Source organism: Pteropus medius, unplaced genomic scaffold, assembly GCF_902729225.1.
Source record: "Pteropus medius unplaced genomic scaffold, Ma_sr-lr_union100, whole genome shotgun sequence".
Classification (NCBI taxonomy): Eukaryota; Metazoa; Chordata; class Mammalia; order Chiroptera; family Pteropodidae; genus Pteropus; species Pteropus medius.
Window position 1 is genome coordinate 908,825 of NW_024348533.1, and position 21,491 is coordinate 930,315.

Below are 21,491 nucleotides of genomic sequence, written 5' to 3' on the forward strand. Positions count from 1 at the left end.
TTTGTCACAGGCAATAGATTTTTTAAGGCTTTCAGCCCCCCATGGTTCTGTTGCTAGGATTAAGCCTTTCTGCATTGCAGCGTGGAGAAGCTTTTATTTGCGTTAAGTCAGACTTCTTGGTATGTCACCTGACAGTCTTGTGGTTTCAGATGAATATGGTTCATTGCTATTCTTAACCTGGGTTGGCAGTTGTGCATAACTGGAGTTTTTAGGGATTTTGAAAAGTGGAACTGCTTAAGAGAAGCAGAGATGCCACTAATGTACAGTTTAACTCAAGAGGTTATTTTCAAATGTTGTTAACATCAAAATCAGCCTGTCTAATTATAAATTTGATGATAATGTTTGCTTTAAAATATCTGAAGTAAACATTTAAATGCTGAGATTTTAGATATACTTATTTTATGAAAAGTTGATTAAAATTATGGTGATAAATTTAGGATTTCTTGAGAATGTTTTAAGCAGGTGGTAATTATTATTTAAAAATATCTAATTTATGAATGCTATATATTAGTCCCTGGTATATGTATGTCCTATTCTCTTTCTGTCATAAACTGCTTTTCTTTTTCATGTTACATAGGAACACTCACTACAGATATGTGCTTTTGGTATTTACCTCATATACATATTTGTAAGTAAAATATAAAAACTTGACCTTTATTAATGAGCTTATTGATCATAACCTAATTTTTTTATAGTTAATGTTATTCTTTAATTTTACTGACATAGACCTGAATTTATATGGTAATGTTTTTGATGCCTGTGAACCTCATAACTATGTGTCCCCACTTAGTCCTATTAATGACTTGAATTAAATAATTTGAATTAGTGGTGAGTTTAGATTAAGGTACATTGTTTTTATATTTTAAATAAATTCTACTATGAGAATTTAAAATAATTTTTCCATATGTGTAACCAAGTTGAATAGCTTAGATAGTGGCTCTCTCTCACTGGTTTTAGCTCATTTTAACATTCTTCCAGTGTTCCACTGAAGTTTCTTAAGTTCTCAGGTATAGAGAACTAATGTCAGATAGTTAAAAGCTACATAGGTCAGGCATAGTATTTCAATTAGTTGTGTATGTTGCTGAAAAAATACTAAGTAAATATGATAGCAGATATGATGCATGATATGCTCTCGTGGTATAGAAATTTATTCTTGCTGAGGTCTATTTCACCAAGACTTCATGTTGTGGATGATAGATTTCTCTTCTCTGAAATACTTTATGTAAAGTCTTTGTGTGTTTGATTTTATAAATGTTAGGTTATGAGATAAGTATAAATAGTTTGGGGATTTTTAATTAATGCTGGTAATAGTTTTTATTTTTATCTTACAGTATTTTTTCACATGTGTTATCTTATTTGATTAAATGGTAGTAATCTTGCTGCCAAGTAGTTTACTATACTTGTCACTGAAATGTAAATGACAGTCATTAGGATTTCATTAATATTCTCAGTATAATTGAATTCAGTATGATACAGATAAACAGACTAAAGATTATCTAGTGTTATTTTTATATTTAATTCATTAAAACATTGAAGAAAAATAACTGGATGTAAACAGCCTATATAAAAAAAAAAGAGTTTTCTGATAAGAAAAAGGCCTAAATCAAAAACTAAGGTTTTGGAGTTTAGATCAACAAATAAATAATGGGATTATTTTTTTGTGAGGTTAAAGAGTTATAATTCTTTAGAAGAATAATTATTGTATATATAGCCTTCCATCAGTAAAGTATTGTACCTCTCGAAGTAGCCATTTATTCACTTACTTGTGCAGCAAATGAATTGAAGTTCTATTATATTCCTTCTCTCTTCCACCTTCTCTCTATAGTATTTATAAAGATACTGAAATATGAAAAGTCAAAACAAAATATAAACTAAATTTGTGATTAGCAAGTTGTTAATCTGGATGGAATTGCCATGTTTATAAAATCAGTTTGAATTATACCAAAAAGCAAAATTGGTTCAATAAGGACACCTTGTTACTGATGATCCTACCTGCTTCAAATTTCTTTAAGCACTTCTTTAATATGACTCCTAGCAGAAATGCAATGATACTCTAATAGTGATCTATATTTTTAAATTATTTTCTATACTTTAAAAACTTTCTACAGTGCAGTTTTTACATGTATTTTGTGGTTTCTCTAATTTTCTGTGTATGGTTTCTCTAATTATGTATGTATCCTGACCTTAGGTCTTTTAACCCCTGAGTTGGGGAAGAGTTATTGAATTGGGTCCTTGACTCTACAAAAAATTAAATACTGTCTGTAAACCAAGTAAATAGTTTGATGCATATGTAGTTCTGTTTCTCATATGTTCTTTTGATTAATACTATGGAGAATTCATAGTGGCCTTCAATTATAATACCTCAGTTACTGGATACTAATTTTTTTTAAACATTAAAAAGATATCCCTTTACTAGAAATGATTAGAAATTGTTGTTATAGACCATATGTTCACAGTTATTATTTTTAAAAAGCACAGTAAATATACCTATTTACTTAACATCAAAGGGTGTGTAATAATCTGACTTTACAGTACACTTATCACACTTGAAGATTTTAAGTTGTACAGTTCCTATTATGTACCTGGTACTATGTTAATTTTAAAGAAAAATAAAAACCTCTTATCTGATACAATTGGGACTTCCAGATGAATGGAAAAAGTCAGTTGAAATGAGGAATTTAAAAACTATACATATAATAACATTTTATTTAGGGGAAAACACATAAATATACATTCATTTGCTAGTCCTTTGCGATCAGTATGTTTTACAGAGGGAATGGTGAATGTTATTTCTGTGTTGTGGGGTACAAAAAATAAAATGTTATATAAAGTAAAAAAACATTGTTGGACTTAAATACTTTGCTTTCAGGAGGCATATTTAAACATTGGCTAGTTAGCAGCAGAGTTGTCTAAAGCAAAATCTTTCTACATTTTAAAAAAAAATATGGCGCTTTTGCCTTGGTGCTTTCGGTTCTGATAGAGACCAATTCTTGGCATGTTGGTGTTACGTTAGGAAAGCTTTTTGCTTGTCTCTTGTAGCCTAAGTTAGCATTCTCTGCTCTCATCCTTACTCCATCTATCTCTCCATCATCCATCCCTTTCTTCCTCAATAATACATCCTTTACCAAACTCAGAATGTTTTCCAGTACTGGAGGCTCTTTCTCTAATTCTGCAAGCATTGCTTTTGAAACTTAGCTGCCTTCTCTCTCCATTTCTTCCTGGAGCTTTGGGTGTTAATATTTTCTCAGAGCTAGTCTCCATCATCATGCATGTTTTCATTTCAGTGAGACAACAGTGATGGATAAGGTTTAGGAAAGAACAACTAACATAGTACCAGGTACATAGTAGGCACTGTACAAATAATTACTGAATGAATGGATTTAAAATCTTCAGATGTGATAAGTGTACTGTATAGTCAGATTATTCCATACCCTTTGATGCTAAGTAAAAGTGAAAATGTATAGATAATCAATTGGAAGTAGGAGTAGAAGGAGAGAAGAGACCAGTGGTGTTAATTTTCAAGTGCGTGAAATTCAATTTCAAGATGATTGATGAGGCAGAAGAGTTGGTCAAATAGAAAAAAGCGAATTATTTAGATATTTTCTTTAAGTGTGACAGTTGTTAATGTGTTGAGATACAGACTACCATTTAGTCTGGTGTTTCTCAACTATTTTTTTACATTATCATCCCCCTAAGGAGGATGATGATGTCTTTCTTAGACATTTTTTCCCTTAATCTCTACCCCACCCCCATTCTGATACAACAGATATATTGTATATTTACTTACATATTGTGGCCTTTAGGAGGGCCACATCTATTGTAATATCTAAGATATAGATAGATAGATAGATAGATAGATAGATTGATTTTTTTTTTTTTTTTTGGCTTCTTTCCCCCTCTCTTACCTTCTTCCCCCAGACCAAATTTGCCTCCTTGGAAGTCACCTTGTTCTCATTGAGAATGCATGATTTAGACCTAATTTAGTAGCCAGTAATGTGTTATAGGAATTCACGTGGTCTTCTGAGGTGCAGTGTCAGTGTGTAAAGGAGGTGTCTATTCCAGTATGTTTATTTTCTATTAGCATTCTTTGAAGGTGTCAGATAAAAAACATGCAGAGCAATAAGCTGACATAAACTATAAATAACATCTGCGTAGAGTCTTAAAATAGTTTGTGGCTCATCACTGAGTAGTTTTCTTACTAATGCTTAAATTAATTATGCTGAACACATAGCTTAATACTGAGGCAAGTTTTGCTGTAATAGATAATTTTTTTGTGAATGGTGATGTTGTACTTACCACTGTTAATGATTTAGCTTAGTTATGTCTTCAGTTAAATTTTGATAAAAAACGGCAACACGATGAAATGGAAAGCATAGTGGACTAGATATCAGAAGATTTAGCTTCTAGTTTCGGAATAAAGAGTTATTCCAAACCCTTTGCTGATCAGAAGTGAATTCCAGTGGCTTAGAGTAGAGATGGGAGTGAAAAGAAGGGGAGAGGCCAGAACAGTAGCTTTAGATAGGTCATTTTTATATCTCTTTCACTTGAAAAATGAATCAATTTTTACTTGAAAATGAATACACTTTATAATTATTTGCCTATTAAAGGAGCCACTTTGGGGTTATTGTTTGTTGTTGTTTAATAACATGTTCTTGTAGTGTATTTGAAATAGAATTAATTTGCCAGGCAACTTTTTGGCGACAAATCCATTTACTCAGTTTCATATCTATAAATTTCAGAATTCACAGCTTCTTTCCATTGTAAGGTAGAGGGAACCCAGGCTTTAAAAAAACCTCTCCATTTCAGGGACATACTCTGAAGACGCATAGATGACTTCTCATGTAACTTTGACTAGCTCTTTTTTTGAACAACAATGACTCTAGGAATTTTTTATGTCTTCTTCCCTTTTTAGATAGGTAGGTAGACAGACAGACAATATATTATATATATCCTTTTTTCTTTTAAGAAAAAAGTATAATCTATATTTAGATACCTCTATGTAGATATAGATGTCTGTTTTTCCTTTGAGGAAAAGCCTCTTGTAACCTCACTTCTCCTACCCTTCTGGGATGACTATAGATCTTGGTTGCCCAAGATAATCCTGGTTGCCCAAGATAATCTTGGTTTACTCCCTTGCGTTTAGGGTCTCCTTTTACTTTCAAAACTTTACAGTTTAGATGGTCAGTTAATTATGTCACACTATTCCTCTGTCTTCCGCTTTCACAGGGAAGCCTTTCTAAATAGCATGTGTTTAACTTACTTTCTCAGCTCTCTCTCTTCAATCCATTGCTATTGCTTTGTGACTACCTCCACCCCACTTCTCTACTGAAATGGTTCTTGTAGGAGTACCAGAGACTACCGAATTGCTAAATCTCATGGACATTTGTAGTCTTTAAAAATTTTTGACCTTTCTGCAGCCTTTGTGCGCTATTCCTTTCTTCATCTTTATCTTCCTTGACGTTTGAAATAACATTTTACCATGGGTTTTTCTCTTTTTTCTCTAGTGATCTTTTTATTGATCTTCCCAAGCTTCTCTGTTACTCTTCTCTCTATCCTTCAAATATTGCTGTGTCCTAAAATTTTAGTTTATTGGTCCTTCACTTTTTTTCTCTTTTTAATTAATATATCCTCCCCGAATGATTTCATTACCAATTATGTATCAGTAACTCCTGTGTCTAGAACTCTAGTCTCAGTCTTTCTCTTGAGCTGTAGACCATTTTTTATCAATATATTGGACATCTTTGTACAGCTGTCACACAGGCCCCTTGAACTCAATCAGTTAACATCCTTATTCCAAACTTGCTTTTCCCCCTGTATTCTCTCCCTTGCTTAATGATATCTGCTTTGATCAAATTTGAAAGCTGAGAGTCAGCCATCCTCTTCCCTCATTCCCCATATCCAGTCTCCTGGGTCCTGTCTCTGTCTCCTAAATAACATGTAGCTCTGTCCTTTTCTATCTTCAGTGCTATTCTTTGGTCCAGGTTATAACATTCTTACCTCCAAACCTGACTCTCTACTCAGTTTTCCAAGTTTGTGTCAATGTAGTGTTCTAAAACACACAAATGATCTTGTCATTTATTGTTAAACACCCTTACTTTTTGCCTGAATGAGAAAGTTCTTATGTGTTTGTATGAAATGGTTCTGAGTGTTGATGTGGCACCAGCCTGCTTTTTTAGCTGTTTGTTTCTTTGCTGCACACTCCAGAGCTAAAAATTACAGCACCCTCAGTTTTCTTCTTTCAGGGAAGAGAATGCCCTTCCTCCCCACATGAAGCTGATAACTTTAAGTAGCTAAATAATGCAGAATAATGGTTAAGGTCATGGACTCCAGTAACATACTACATGCAATGTAAGTAGCATGAACTAGCTACTTTTCCAAATGCATAAATAAAAAATTTTTTTATTAACATATGTAGTGCATTTGGAAAAGTAGCTGCTTCATAATAGATCATGTATAAAAAGTTAGCTGTTATTTATTTTATATCATTTACGATTGTTCTTTAGTGAGTTCTTTCTTGACCTCCCCATGCAGACTTCTTGTCAAGATTGTAGACCTGCCTCTGTGGTATACTGTATCACACTGATAAAAATCATTCATCTGTCTTCCTGTTAGGTTGTGAGCTTTCTCTGGTACGTGAGCTTTCTTTTCATGCTTAATGAATTCTGTCAAGTTAGTGAATGAATACATAGATAAAGAATTTGTCAGAAGATATATTCCCAGCACCTGGAATTGTGCTTTAGGTAGGGTAAATGTTTAATTAATCTTTGTTTTAATGAGATGTCTATAATGTAAATACATAATTTGGTTATAAATAGTGTTATTTTTTCCCCCACAATCCTCTTTTTTTTAATTGTACAAATGTACAATTTACATAAAATGCAGATATCTTAAGTGTATTATTTTATTAATTTTGAAAAATATGTATACCTGTGTAATTACAACCCCAATAAAGATGTAGAACATTTCAGTCACTCCAGAAAGTTCCTTTGTATACATTTTTAGTTCATTCTCCTCACACCCCACTTTTGGCCAACCATTGTTTGGATTTCTGCATATAAATGAAATGACCAATATGTATGCTTTTGTGTCTGGATTTTTGTCACTCAGCAATGTTTTAGAGTCTGTCTATGTTATTATGTGAGCAGTAGTTCATACCTTGTTATTTCTGAGTGTATTTCCAAGTAGGAATATATCATGGTACTTTTATTCATTCTCTCATTGACAGTCATTTGCGATGTTCCCAATTTTTTGCTCTTATGGATGAAACTGCAAAGAACACTTCTGTGAAAGTCTTTGTGACCAAATATTTTAATTTCTGTTGGATATGTACCTATGGGAAGAATTGCTGTGTCATAGCTGCCAAATAATGTTCCGAAATAGTTGTCTCCTTTTACACTCCTACCAACAATGTATGAAAGAGTTCCAAGTGCTTTATACTCTTACCAACAACTAGTGTTATCGGTCCTTTTAATTTTAGCCATTTTAGTGGTTGTGGAAGGATTTACTTGGATTTCTCTGAAGATGAATACTGTTAGCATCTTTTCCATATGCTCTGTTCATTTATCACTCATATATCTCCCTGGTTAACATGTTTCTTTTCCCACAACCACTTTTTACTATTTCCATATTTTAAAACCTTTATTTTCTTTACTCAGTTTACAATGAAAAAAGGGCTCTTAGATGTGAATTCACTCAACATTTTACTTTCATATCTACAAATCTTTCTGTACTAGTGTCCGTCCATTTTTGCCTCCTTTTTTTTCAGCCTAGTGCAGGGGTTATCCTTTCTTGTTTGAAGCTAAACCTTTCACCTGTACTCCGTATCCTATCTTCCTCCATTTCCTCGGAAGACTTGCTTTATCAGGCACCATCTCCTTTTGACAGCACATTCTTTGTCATCAATATGTAAACATGTTCAGATGTATCCTTTTAAATAAAAAAGCTGTCACTCTACTTCATGATTCCTTTTCTTTTCTCTTTTCCTCGATAGCTGTTTTAAGCTTACTGTTTTCTCTGTTCCTATTCACTCCTCAGTGCTCCACAGTCTGACCCCTGTACTCTACTTACTCCTTAGAACTCCCTTGCCATCATCACCAGTGATGGCTTTGTTTCTAAAGCTAGGGGATGCTTTTTAGTGATGGCCATGGTATTTCCTGACTTTCATCCTATGTCTGTCTGGTTCTTTTATAGTTTCCTTTGCATAACATCAAAGCACAGTTTTTAGTGAAAGCAGTTCAATGGAATGCAAATCCATTGCATTCAAGGATGCAATTTCTGATTTAAGTTTGGTTCAAGGATGAATTTCTGATTTAGCTTGAATGTCTAGGGTCTTTCATCAGTTTCTAACACATGGACATTTGCTAAGGATTAGACAGGAGAAAACTAAAATTGTATTTACTGTCAAGAATTTGGGATGATGTTTTATGTTGCCAGTTATAGGTTGTTTAACATGCATTGTAGGGTTAAGGTTAAGATTTTCTTAAGGAAATGAAGCAACCCTATCAAGAGCTGCGACTGATGGACCGTGAGGAATTGGACGTTCAGCTAATGACAAAGAGCTTCTGGAATGGCATTTCTGCTGTTTCTTAGCAACTGTTCCATCAGTTGTCGTGTGTTCAGTTCACCAGACCTGTATCTACACATGCAGCATATTATTTTCTCGCTTTCCCTTTCCTCCCTATCTCACTCACTTCATTAATCTTTTAAATTTTGAAACAAATGCATCATAAAAGTACATAAAGCAAATGTGGTGTCCCCCGTAAAGTGAATGAATATCTATTAAACACAATCCAATCAAAATGTAGAATATAGTACTCCAGTCCACCTGGTGTGTCTCTTCCTGGTTACTGCCCCCACCCCTTACTCCCAGAGGTAACTGCCACTCTCCAAACTTTGAAGCCATCAATTAGTTTTCCTTATAGTTTTAAAAATTAACTGTGTATCCCTAGATAAAACTTTACCTGATTTAAGTCTTTATATAAATGGAAAAACACAGTAACTGTGTGTGTGTCAGTCTTTGTTATTGTCTGATTTCTTTGGCTTAAGGTCCATCCATGTTTTTGCCTATAGCTGATGTTTATTCATTGTGTTCCTTGTGTAGTATTTTGTAGTCTGAATATTACCATAACATACTTATCCATTCTACTATAGATGAACATTTTAATTGTTTCTAGTTTTCAACTATTATGAAAATTGCTGCTATGAACATTCTTATATAATGGAATTCAATGTTATTATATTTTGTTCGTTTAGTATTTAATTTAAAAGACTTTTTCTAAAAAGATTGTGCGAATATTTACTCACACCAACTAAATGTGAGAGTTACCATCACATATATGATTTGTTCATCACATTTTATACTTGTTATTGTTTTAAAAGTACTTAGCTGTCATTATTTAAACTGAAAACCATTTTTGTTTTTGCATTTCTATATTAAAGAAACAGTAACAAAACTATTTAAAAATATGGCTTAATCGTATGCTCTTTGGTTTATGCCATGAAATCAATGTTTCTTTGTTATGTTAAATGTACTTACACATTTTTAAGTTAGCTATTTTCAGATTAATATGGGATGACTATATTTTATATACACTAAGTGATACATGCCATTACTTTTATTTTTTAATCTAAAATGTCATAGCTGTTTTAAGTTTTCAGCCCTGAACTAAATGGTTGTATTTTGTAAAAAGATCTATTATATATAGTCTTTAGCAATAAGGCAACTTTGGGTTTTGTTATATAGATTTTATTTCTAGGAATTTATGTAGAATATTTATTAAAATAACTCTAATGGATCTTTATTTTTCTTTAAAGTTGGCCTTTGCCAGAGTTTGATCCAAGCCAAATTCGACTGATTGTATATCAAGACTGTGAAAGACGAGGGAGAAATGTCTTGTTTGACTCCAGTGTTAAGAGGAAAAATGAGGACATATCAGTATCGGTGAGCATCATTATTAATTTGGTTGAAATTTAATGTCAAATATTTTAATTCAGTAAAGAACAAATAAAATTTCAATTATGGTACTTATGTTTGTCAGTATTAAAACATCTTTGCCTTGCTTTTATAATTCAGAGCCCCGAACCTGAGAATTTTTAAAAGAAAAAAAAGACTTGCCTTATCTGTCATCAGTCTAGTACCAAAGAACGTTTTAATTTTATTTCCTTATGTAATTGTATTGAGAAATATGACTAGACCTGCAGGGAGCCTTAGAGGATCCAGTCCAAAACTCTAATCTCACAATTTTGGAAAGTGGGACCTAGAGAGGTGAAATTACTTGTCTGAAATTATTCGTCTGGAAGTGCAAAGTAAGTTAAATCTGTAGCTCTTAATCCATCATGTTTTTCCTACTCTACCGTGGTAGCAAGAGAAATTATCCTGTTAACATTCAACGTTGTATTTTGAAATATTTTATGACCAGTTTAGCAGTAGTACATGGATATTCACTTGGTCATTTAAGAAAACCTGGTGATTGTGGTTGTCTTTGCTGCTGCGACTACCATAACACTTTCTGACTTAAAGACTCGGTCCCCTGGACGTGTAATCTGGAAGTAGAATCCTAAATGTAAAGGGCAGCCATTAAAGGGATTTGGTTTACATTTCAAAACATCACTTTGGTAGAGAGCCCAGAAATAAACTCAGGAAGATATGATCAATTAGTTTACAACAGGGGAGCCAAGAATATACATTAGGGAAAGGATAATCTCTTCAATAAATGCTGTTGGGAAAACTGGACAGCCACATGCAAAAGAATGAAACTGAACCACTACCTAACACCACACACAAAATTAACTCACAGTGGATTAAAGACTTAAACGTAGACCTGAAACCACAAAACTCCTAGAAGAAAACATAGGCAGCAAGTTCTTTGATATTGGCAGTGATTTTTTTTTTTGGATTTGACACCAAAAACAAAGGCAACAAAAGCAAAAATCAACAAGTGGAACTACATCAAACTAAAAAGCTTCTGCACAGCAAAGGAAACCATCAACAAAATGAAAAGGCAACCTACTAGAAGGGAGGAGAAAATATTTGCAAATCAAATATCAGATAAAGGGTTAATATCCAAAAAATATAAAGAACTCAATAGAAAAGAAAACCCAAGCAATCCAATTTAAAAAATGGACAGAGGATCTGAATAGACTTGTTTCCAAAGAAATACAGATGGCCTTCAGGTGCTCGATATCACTAATCGTCAGGGAAATGGACAGTAAAAACACCACAATGAGATATCACCTCACACATTTTAGAATGGCTATTATCAGAAAGATAATAGTGAGGGTGTGGAGAAAAGGAAACCCTTGTTCACTTTTGGTGGGAATGTAAATTGGTGCAGCCACTTGAAAAACAGTATGGAGGTTCCTCAAAAAAAATTAAAAATAGAACTACCATACGATCTAGCAATTTCACTTTTGCTTATTTATCCAAAGAAAATAAAAACAGTAACTTGAAAAGATACATGAATGCTGTGTTCATTGCAGCATTATTTATAATAGCCACGACATGGAAACAACTTAAATGTCCATAGATGGATGAATAAAGAAAATGTGGTGTATATATACAATGGACTATTACTCAGCCATACAAAGAATGAAATCTTGCCATTTGCAACAACATGGATGGATTTTGAGGGCATTATGATAAACGAAATAAATGAAACAGAAAGACATATGTATATATGGTCTTACATGTAGAATCAAAAGAAAAAAACTTAACCCGTAGATACAGAGAACAGATAGGTGGTTGCCTGAGGCAGGGGTGGGAGGTAGGCAAGACAGGCAAGACGGGTGAAGTGAGTCAAAGGTACAAACTTCTAGTTACAAAATAACATGGAGATGTTATGAATAGCATAGTGATTATAGTTAATACTGTATCATAGATTTGAAAGTTGCTAAAAGAGTAAATCTTAAAAGTTCTCATCAGAAGAAAAAAATGTTTTGTAACTATACATAATGATGGATGTTAATTAGACTTATTGTGGAGATCATTTCCCTATCTATACAAATAGCAAATCATTATGTTGACACCTGAAATATAATGCTATATGTCAGTTATATCTCAATTTAAAAAATACAATGAAAAAATGACTTTGGCTGCTATGTGGAGAAAAGTTAGATGTGGGAGATGAGGGAGAGGAGGTTTGGTGTATCCAGCATTTTGGTGTGAGCAGCTGTCAGGCGAGATGCCAGAGTTCATAGGATTTTAGATGGTCAGGCAGACAGTTGAAAACTAAGGGTAGCTGCTAAAGTGCTAAGCATGTCTTCTTTATATTTATACTGCTGACAGCTTAGCAGAACCAGACTGAGACTGATAGGTTGAAATTGATTAGTTAATCAATATTCTTTGGATTCTTTTTTAGCAGATATTTATTAAGGTTTTTCTTTGTGCTTGATAGTGTTCCATTGAATTGCAGCATGTTACCTCTCCTTTACTATTTATCTTAACGCTATAGCTGTGCATTTTTTCCTTTGCATCTTAAGCAGCCTGCAAGTGCGGCCTCCTGCTATTTGTTGAGCCCCTGCCTGCCTTTTCTGGAGTGGCGCTTCCTTGGTTGGTCTCCTTAGCCTTCTCTCCTGCTGATGTCTTCCTTCTTCTCTCTCATTGAGCTTTGTTCTTAGCCTGCAAACATTCACAAAGCCTCTTTACCCAGCACCAACAAAATAATTATCCTTTTACTTTCTTCTTCATGTGTGTGTTCTTTTTCTGTCCTCATCCCTCTCGGTCTTCTTCCTCAGTGTCTGTTGGTGTTTCTCAGTCTCCTGTCTCACTCTCTTTCAGGCTCATTTCCATGTCTTTTCTCAGACTCTCCTTTCTACCTCTTGGTCTCTCCTCTGTTTTTCCTAGTTACCTCTTTTTCTTTGTTTCTGGTTAGTAATCTGTCTGCTGGCTCTAATCTCATACCAACCATTCTTTCCTCTTAAATTTTCCTGTAAGCCTACTTCTTTTTTAAACTTTTCTCTAGAGAGACTGATCAGTGACTAGAAATCAAACAGCCTTGAATACCTCCAGTCTCAATTGTTTTATATGTCCTCATCCTATGTCCCTAGGTGAAGATTTATCTTCTTTCAAGGTTCATTTTATCAGAACTCTATGAATTCTTACTAATTCCTCTAGGTATATTTCTTTTCTCTTCCATCAGAATCTCATAATGCTTTGTTAGCAGTCTTTTATAGACTTCTATATTATAGCTGTATTTGTATGTGTATTATTAGACTGGAAAAAAAAAGTAAAATATTTCTATTTGTTATTCACCTTTGTTCTTTAAACTGTGTACTGTCTCACATGTGTTAAGTACTCAGGACATATTTCGATCAATTTTAATTACAGTTAGGAAGTTTATTTTCAAAATCCTATAAAATTTTCATGAAGATTTCATGTTCCTTTTAAACACTACAGAAAACCTTGAAATGCCCATTGCTTCCTCTAATTGCAGGCTGTTTGATCTTTAAGTGATTTTTTTACCATCTGCTTTACTGTACCTGTACAATTGGAACATCAAATCATGTGGTTTCTGTTTAAGCAAAAAAGGACTGTGATATAAATGATAATTTTAAACTTCTTACACAAAATTTTGAGTCCATACATAATGATGAGATAATTTAGGTATTAACAGTTTGCTGAATAAAAGTAAATTGTTCAGCTTTGTCTTCGCACAGCCACATTCTATTTAGATATGATACATGTTGTCACTTTGCATGTCCTTCCTTTTTCTTAGTTTAAAACAATCTATAAGAGAATAAGGGTTATAAATACTAATTTGGCCATATAGTTTACCAAATATTTTATTGAGAAAAAGTTCTGTTTTAACATTGAGAAGATATTGTCATGGATTATAAATGGAGAGCCAAGCTTTAGAATGTGAGTTCTACCAAATTGCTTTACTCTGTTCTCTTTACCAAAAAGAAATTAACATTTTCTAACTTGGAAACAGCTCTAGGTTTATTAGGCATTTTAATATGAGGCTGATTCTGAATTTTAGCGTTGTGTTTGAAAAAAATTCATTTGAAAGTTGTCAAGTAAAAGGAGAAGATAGTAATACTTGGGCTTACTAATTTTGAGTATAATTAATTGGATCAAAATCAGATTAATGAAACTTGTTTACTTTGAAGCTACATCAGCTTTAAGATATGGCCCTTGTAAAAATACTTATTGAGATCCCTTTAAATAACTCACATGACAGTTTTCTTTCTGAAGATGATAGATGAGGTTGACTCACTTTATTGAGTACCTTTCATTTGGAATGGGAGGGAAGGCAGTATTTCACAGTGGAATACTGATTCATTTCTGGATTTAGTTGAACTAAGGAATTCTCTGTGGAGAATATGACAGTGCCTTGTTGTAGGATAAGCAAATCATTTCTGTATTTTCATGCAAACACTGTTTATCTAGAGTATATTTAATGCATTTGGGGAGGAAATGAGGGAGCTGTAAATGTTGCTATATTTTAAATTCTATGATTAGTGAATTACATAAATACTTTAATTTGTTTTAGAAATTAAAGCACTTTGCATGCCTGAATATTGTCTTATAATGATGAAATAAAATTTATTGTCTGGCTTTCTCAGCACATACGTTTTGTAACTCCATTATATTCTATGAAAAATGACTGCTGAACTGTAAAACTTGATAAAATTGAATACATTCAGTGATTTTAATAAAGGCATTCCCCCTTGTTTGTAAAAATTAATTTTTTTACATTCAGTCCTCAGACTTTATTCATCTTGTAGCTGAAATGTAAAAAATATTGAGATGTGTTTTATTCAAACACTGTTGTAACCAAAAGGATCCAGTATGATTTGATCACATGATACTATTCTTATTCTAGACACTGTTTTTGTTTTAATGATAATGCAGTGCTATTTCATGAATTCCTGGTGAAATTATATGATTATTCACATGTTTCGGCCTTCATTAGTTATATACAAGGATCAAATTATACATCAGAAAATTCACATAACTGGAAAGGTGAATATATATTATAGTATGTGAGAGTTCTGTTCATTCTGATACATGAGGCTTAATTATGACATCAGATTTGAGGCTTAATTATGACATCAGATTTGAAACATAGGAATTGGTTAGGTCATTGTAGCTGTTTAGAAGTTAATGTACAGAAATCAATAAACTCAGTATAAACAAATAGCTTCCAATGAGAAGATATGAAGGAAGCCAACACTCTATTTAAAGGAACAGTTTTAAACAGTGCCTGTGCATAAACTTAACAAAACCTATGTGTTTAGAATTTTAAAAGTCTCCTGAAGTGCATATAATAGCTTGCTTGAGCAAATGGAAAGGCAAAATATATTCTTAGGTAATACTCAGTGTCATAAAGTTTTTCATTCTTTTTAAGTTGCTTTGTAAAATATTGCTATCTCAGTAAAAATGCCAGCCTTATTTATTTATTTATTTGTTTGTTTCTTTGTTTGTTTGTTTGTTTGTTTGATGGTGGGTGGTGTCTGGAACCAGATAGCAGATTCTAAAGTTCAAACAGGAAAAATTTGCAATAATTGGTTGGAAAACAGAAAACCAGAAAGAGACTAGCTTTACCAGATTTGAAAATATACAGTAACATCTCAATAATTAAAACAATACGTTATTGTCACATAAATAGACAAATAGACCAATGGAACAAAATAGAGAATCAATAATTGATCTAAATACATGCAGGAATTTAGTATTTGTTAAAAGTGTCATTTTAATAGGATAAAGATTAACAAATGATACTGAGACAATTAGCCATTTAGAAAGAAGATAAATTTGGAAGTGTATCACATTTAAATGTAAAAAATAAAACTAACATTATGAATGAAAATGAGTGACTTCCTATATATCTTTGGAGTTGAGAAGACCTTTCTGGCTATGAATTAAAATCCAGAGGCCATAAATTTGACAACCAAATTAAAAAAAAACAAACAAATATGTAAACAAAAGAGAGCAAAGACAAACAAAAACACCACCATACGGAAAGGTAAAAGACAAATGATACCCTGAGAAAACACTTTTATAATCTGCAAAACCAAGTAGCAGTGTTTCTAATAGCGTTCCTAGAAATCAAGACAGAAAACCTATTGAGTAGAAAATTGGGTGAAGGACAAGGGCAGAGAGTTCACATATAAATGGCCATTACACATTTTAAAAGATCATTACTCTCATTTATAATAAAGGAAATGAAAATTAAAACTATACTGTGATTTAGTTATTTCCTTTTAGAGTGACAATAACCCAGACTTCCATGGAGGGCTAATGTTGGAATATCTTCCAAAATTACATATATTTATGTTTTGACTCAGTAGTTGCACCCACAGAGTCATGAACAGATGATTGGCTAAATAAGATACAGTATATTTTACACACTGGAATATAAGACAGCTATATTTAGGAAAAAGGAAAGAAGAGTTCTAAAAATAGATGGAAAGAGTCTCCAGGATATTAGTTGAAAATGAAGAACAGAACTGAATTCTTTACACTTTCTGTAAGATAGAAGGAAAAGTAATATTATAGATGCAAAAAGAAATACTGGAAAGATACTGATAAAACCAACAAAAATTTTACCTATTGGAAATGTGTGAAGTGGGAAATAAGATAGCTGAAGGATGGGACCTACATTTCTTTGCATATACTTTTTTATATTGTTTTGACTTTTGAATCATATAAACAGATTATTTATATATAACTTAAAAATTTTAAAAGTTGACAGAACAAGAAAAAGTTGAAAATTCGTATGAAAGACTTTTCTAAACTGAGAAATACTACATATAAGTGCTGGTTATTTATTTGAATTTCATTTGTGATATAGAATCTGGAACATGGAATATAGTTATGTGTCTAGGTTAAAAAATTTAATCCCCCATGCCTACCTTTCGCTCACCTTTCTCCACCTTCCAAATAATTCAATCTTAAAACCATTAGGTAGGGCTGAACCCTGATGTCAGATAGTGGAGGCATGGTGGCCCAGAGCAGAATATCAGAGCCCAGGTGGGATGAGGAAGGCATCTATCCTGGGTATCTGAGCCTGAGGGAAACACCAATGCAGGTGAGGGAGTGACAGGGGAAATGATATACTGGTTTCATATAAGGGAGTTGATAAATATATGTTAAGGACAATGAGAGGCATGTCTTTCTCAGTGTCAGAGAGGGGAGTTGTAAATAAAGGAAGGGAGAAAACTAGAAGAACCCTGTGGTATTGGATTGGAATTTGAGATATTGGCATGAACTTACTTATATGTGTGTGTATATATATGTATGTATACACATATATACACAAACACAGTAAATGTAGATATAAACTTTGGTGTATATATGTAGACATATATATATGTTCTCTAGCTCTGTCCTTTTAGAGAGCCTAGGAACAATGAGATCTCTATATAACAGGCATACCTAGAATTGTTTAAAATTGCATTCTCTCCTAAAAGGAACCAGAGCTCCTTGGGGAAGTGACTGGTCCTTGGGCTGGGGCAGGGAAAGAAAAAGATAAGCCTGGGACTTCTTGTGTTGAAAGCTTAAAGAATGATGGGAATGTGTCAAAAGAACACAGAAGGCAGCTTGGTGACTCTCACTTGAAGGGTCCAAATCAGGAAAACTTTAGCGTAAAAACAAATAATAATCATACCAGATTACAACCCACTGAATATAAATGAATAAAGTTTGATAAGAAACAACATATTTATAGCATATAGATATAAACAGCATATGGTTTCATAATCCCCTCTGACCGAAATATAAATTACAAAGGGGAAAAAGTTTTTTACAGTGGAGGTGCTTGGTAGGCACCACCTTGATGTGACCATCGGTATCAAGAATATCATCACTAATGTGACTAATCAAAATCCTATGCCACATGATAAGATTCAGTGAGAAGAACGAACACAGTGTTATGTCTATGATATTACATCCCAGGGTATATAACTTGAATCTTATAAGGAAACATCAAACAAATTCAGTCTGCAAAATAACTGCCTTACAATCTTCAAAAGTATCAAGGTCATGAAAGTCAAAATGAGACAAAGTTTTTCACACTAAAAGAGGCTAAAGAGAAACAACAAATGCAGGGCGGGGTTGTGAAGTAGCTCCTTTTGCTCTGTAGGACATTATTTAGACAACTGGCCAAATTTTAATGGAGTTTGAGGATTAGATGGTTATAATGTATCGATAATTTCCCGAATTTGTGGCTATATTGTGGTTCTGTAGGAGAATGTCCTTGTTTTTAGGATATACACATTAAAGTATTCAGAGTTGATGGTGTGTCAGGTAGTCCACTTACCCATTTGGTTCCGAAAAAAAATTAAATTGAACTTGTAACTTGTTTGTGATTGAAAATGTAAAAAAAAATGGATAATTTATAAAAAGCCAATTTTATAAAAGTGATGTTTATAACATTTCTTATGCTTAAATAGGAAGTGATGTTTGTTTATGTGGGTTAAAAATATGGCATCATTTCCCTTAGTAAAAAAGTAAGAAAACTGAACCCTTTTGCCACACTGAGTATTATAGAAAATATACTTAAAGGCCTAGCATTTTGTTGATGATCAATAAGTTGTAAAATTATTAAGTGGCCAAGAATATCAGTACTGAAAATACCAGTGTTTTTAGTGAGTGTTTAAGTGAAATAATATAAAAGGAAATATCTAGTGAAGTTACTAACTCCAGAATAGGCATTCAATTATGTTAGCCCCTACTTTAACTTTTTTCTAATATGTATAACTACGAATCAGTAAGCGTATGCTAGTTCTAGACATTGTATTGGGCACTTTGTATATTTATTTATAAGTATATAATGAGACACAGGCAGAGATACCCCTTAAGTGCTACATATAATCTACCATTAGGTAGGGGTTTTCTTCCCATTAAACAGTTAGGGCTCAGAGAGGTCAAGTAACTTGCCCAAGGAGCCAGAATTTAAATTCAGTCTGTATAGTTTTAAAATCCTTTTTATTTTTACTTTACTGTGCCCCCTCTTTATGTTTTTGGTTAGAGGCAGTTTGGAATTACCAGAAGCTCTCTTTTGCAGTGCTTTTTATAATGGTGGCAACTGTAAAAAAAATTAGTCTTCCAAAAATTGTGATTTCAATCAGACTACTTCTTCCGAAAACCAACCTGAGATCTGTCTTGTGGAAGAGCGGCCATACTGGTAACCGTGATAAAGCCCTGGAATACTTGTGGGGGTGTCACAGACCTTGGTGGATTGCAGCTTTGGTAGTTGTGAGCAATGAAAGCTCTAGAACCTGTTGGGGAGGGAGAGTAGAGCAAAAGGAACAAAGAAAAGGAACTAGAAGTACATTCTATTTTGTACTAGACTGTACAACTTTCTGGCTCTAAGGTTGGCTCTTATTAAAAATTTGGCTGTTTAATACATTCTTATTTCAAAAGGTGAAATTTATATGTATGTACATATAGTGAAATAGAAAAGTCTCATTTGCATTTCTCTTTCCATCCCTGTATCTCTCCCCAGAGGTTTTTTTTTTTCCCCATAAAATATGTTACTTATGTTAACTTGTATTATTATGTTTAAATTTCTCAGTTTTAATTTCTAATATGGAAAAATATTGGTAGATGCAACTCACATAAATAAAAAGCCTTCGGATTCCTTAATAATTTTTAAGGACATGAAGGGGTTTTGAGACCAAATAATTTGAAAACTGCTACAGTAAGTGTCTTGTAATGAACATTGTGTAGATCATAGTAATATAGAAAAATTCCCATAATTTAATAATGTTAGTGAGAAAAGTACAATATAAACTCCACAAATATTATTATAGTTGTGAGACAAAGACTAGAAAACAGTATTGGAGAGAATATGGTAAAATGCAAATAGTCATTATATTAAGGTTATACTGTTTTGAATTACTTCATCTTTGGTTTTTCCAAAGATTTTTGTACAATAATTAAATTTGTGTATGGTTAAAAACTGGTTAAAATATGAATGAGAATAATATTTCTATTTCAGAAACTCTGTAGTGATGCTCAGGTTAAAGTCTTTGGTAAATGCTGCCAGCTGAAACCTGGAGGAGACAGCTCTTCCTCTTTAGATAGTTCTATGACTTCATCTTCTGACGCCAAAGACCAGTGTCCTAAGTACCAGGTAAGAGCGCCGGTGTCATGTGTTTATTCATTCCTTCACAGTTATTTTTGAGTCTCTACAGTACGTTGTGCACAATTGAGGGGCCTGGAGGTATAACATAGACTAGTTTTTACCTTCCTAGCACTTACTTTGTAGCTGAGGAAGCTGATGATTCCTAAGTTTATGAACTTTGTTAAATTTTAGGATAGGGGAAATACAGAGAGCTATGGGCATAGGCAGCAAGGGTATTTTCTCTACCTTTTATTTCCCAATTCAGACTTTTTGGGCTACCAGAATTATTTCTTATTTTATATATTTTTTAATTGTTGAAATATGAAGATAAATATAAAATAATTATATAGTTCTATGCGGTTGTAGGAATTGAAGTATGACTGAAAGTATACACAATTAGAAATATGCAGTTTTATTTTTCAAAAAGTAATGTGATTTCTTTCAAAATACAAAATTAAATCAGTAACTACATAGGAACTTCTCTATGAATTTATTAGATTTTACATCATTGTTTGGTTTTTCATACTTATCAAATGTTATCTGATGTGAATTTATTTTTATCAACCAAGCTTGCATGAAAGAATCACAAGTATTTTATATTTAGCAGTACCAAGATGGAATCCTGGGCTTTTTAATTTTTGTAATTAGGTAATTATGTTTGTATAGAAGTTGGCCCTTATACCACATCGGTGTGACAGAAATCTGAAGTTACTAAAATCCAGATATTAGGAAGTACTACACAGTTCTCCTGCCCTCCTCTCTTCTTCCTTCACCTTCAGTATGATACCTTAACAAGTTCCTAATAGTGTTGTGCTATGTAACATCATGATACTTAAGACAATTTAGATGTTCTAATTAATTTTCTAATGTGATCAATTGTGCACACCTGCCTTTCTTCCTAATATGTTAAAAATGAATATTAGCAAATGGATCCAGACTTTAGAAACTCTGAAGCAGTGAGTGATTGTAATTTCATTTTGCATCAAAATCCCTAGAGATTTTCTTTTTTTAAGGTACAAATTCCTAGGTCATGCACCCAGATATTTTGATAGGTTTAGTATGGTCTTGGAAATCCGCTTTTTTGGCAAGAAGCCATTGAACTATTTATTATAGCATATGGTTCACTACACTTCATAAAATATGATTTCAGGTACTTAGAACATTATTTTTGATTTACACAGATTATTATAGATTATTAGCTTCCAGCAATGAGTACTTGCAAAGAATTGACCTTTCAAATAAGGGCCTTTAAAAAAAGCATTAAGATAACAGTACTTTTTAAATTATGACCTTCATTATAGATTATATTACATTAAAATTAACATACAGAGACATTCGTGATAACTATTTGGTATGTATTAAAGCAGGCAAAGAGAACCTTTAATAACAAACTGTGGTTTCATAAAATGTGAACACTAATTT

General features: G+C 33.0%; 1 protein-coding gene across 3 annotated transcripts in view; it reads left to right on the forward strand.

Moving 5' to 3' along the window:
• Nucleotides 1-21,491, forward strand: part of FNIP1 (folliculin interacting protein 1) — a 103,389-nt gene that overhangs the window by 32,278 nt on the left and 49,620 nt on the right. For all 3 annotated transcript variants that reach the window (XM_039879988.1, XM_039879987.1, XM_039879986.1), the window contains exons 2-3: nucleotides 9,814-9,940; nucleotides 19,944-20,078. In XM_039879988.1, coding sequence (XP_039735922.1) covers nucleotides 9,814-9,940; nucleotides 19,944-20,078 — 262 coding nt within the window. The remainder of the gene's footprint in view (nucleotides 1-9,813; nucleotides 9,941-19,943; nucleotides 20,079-21,491) is intronic.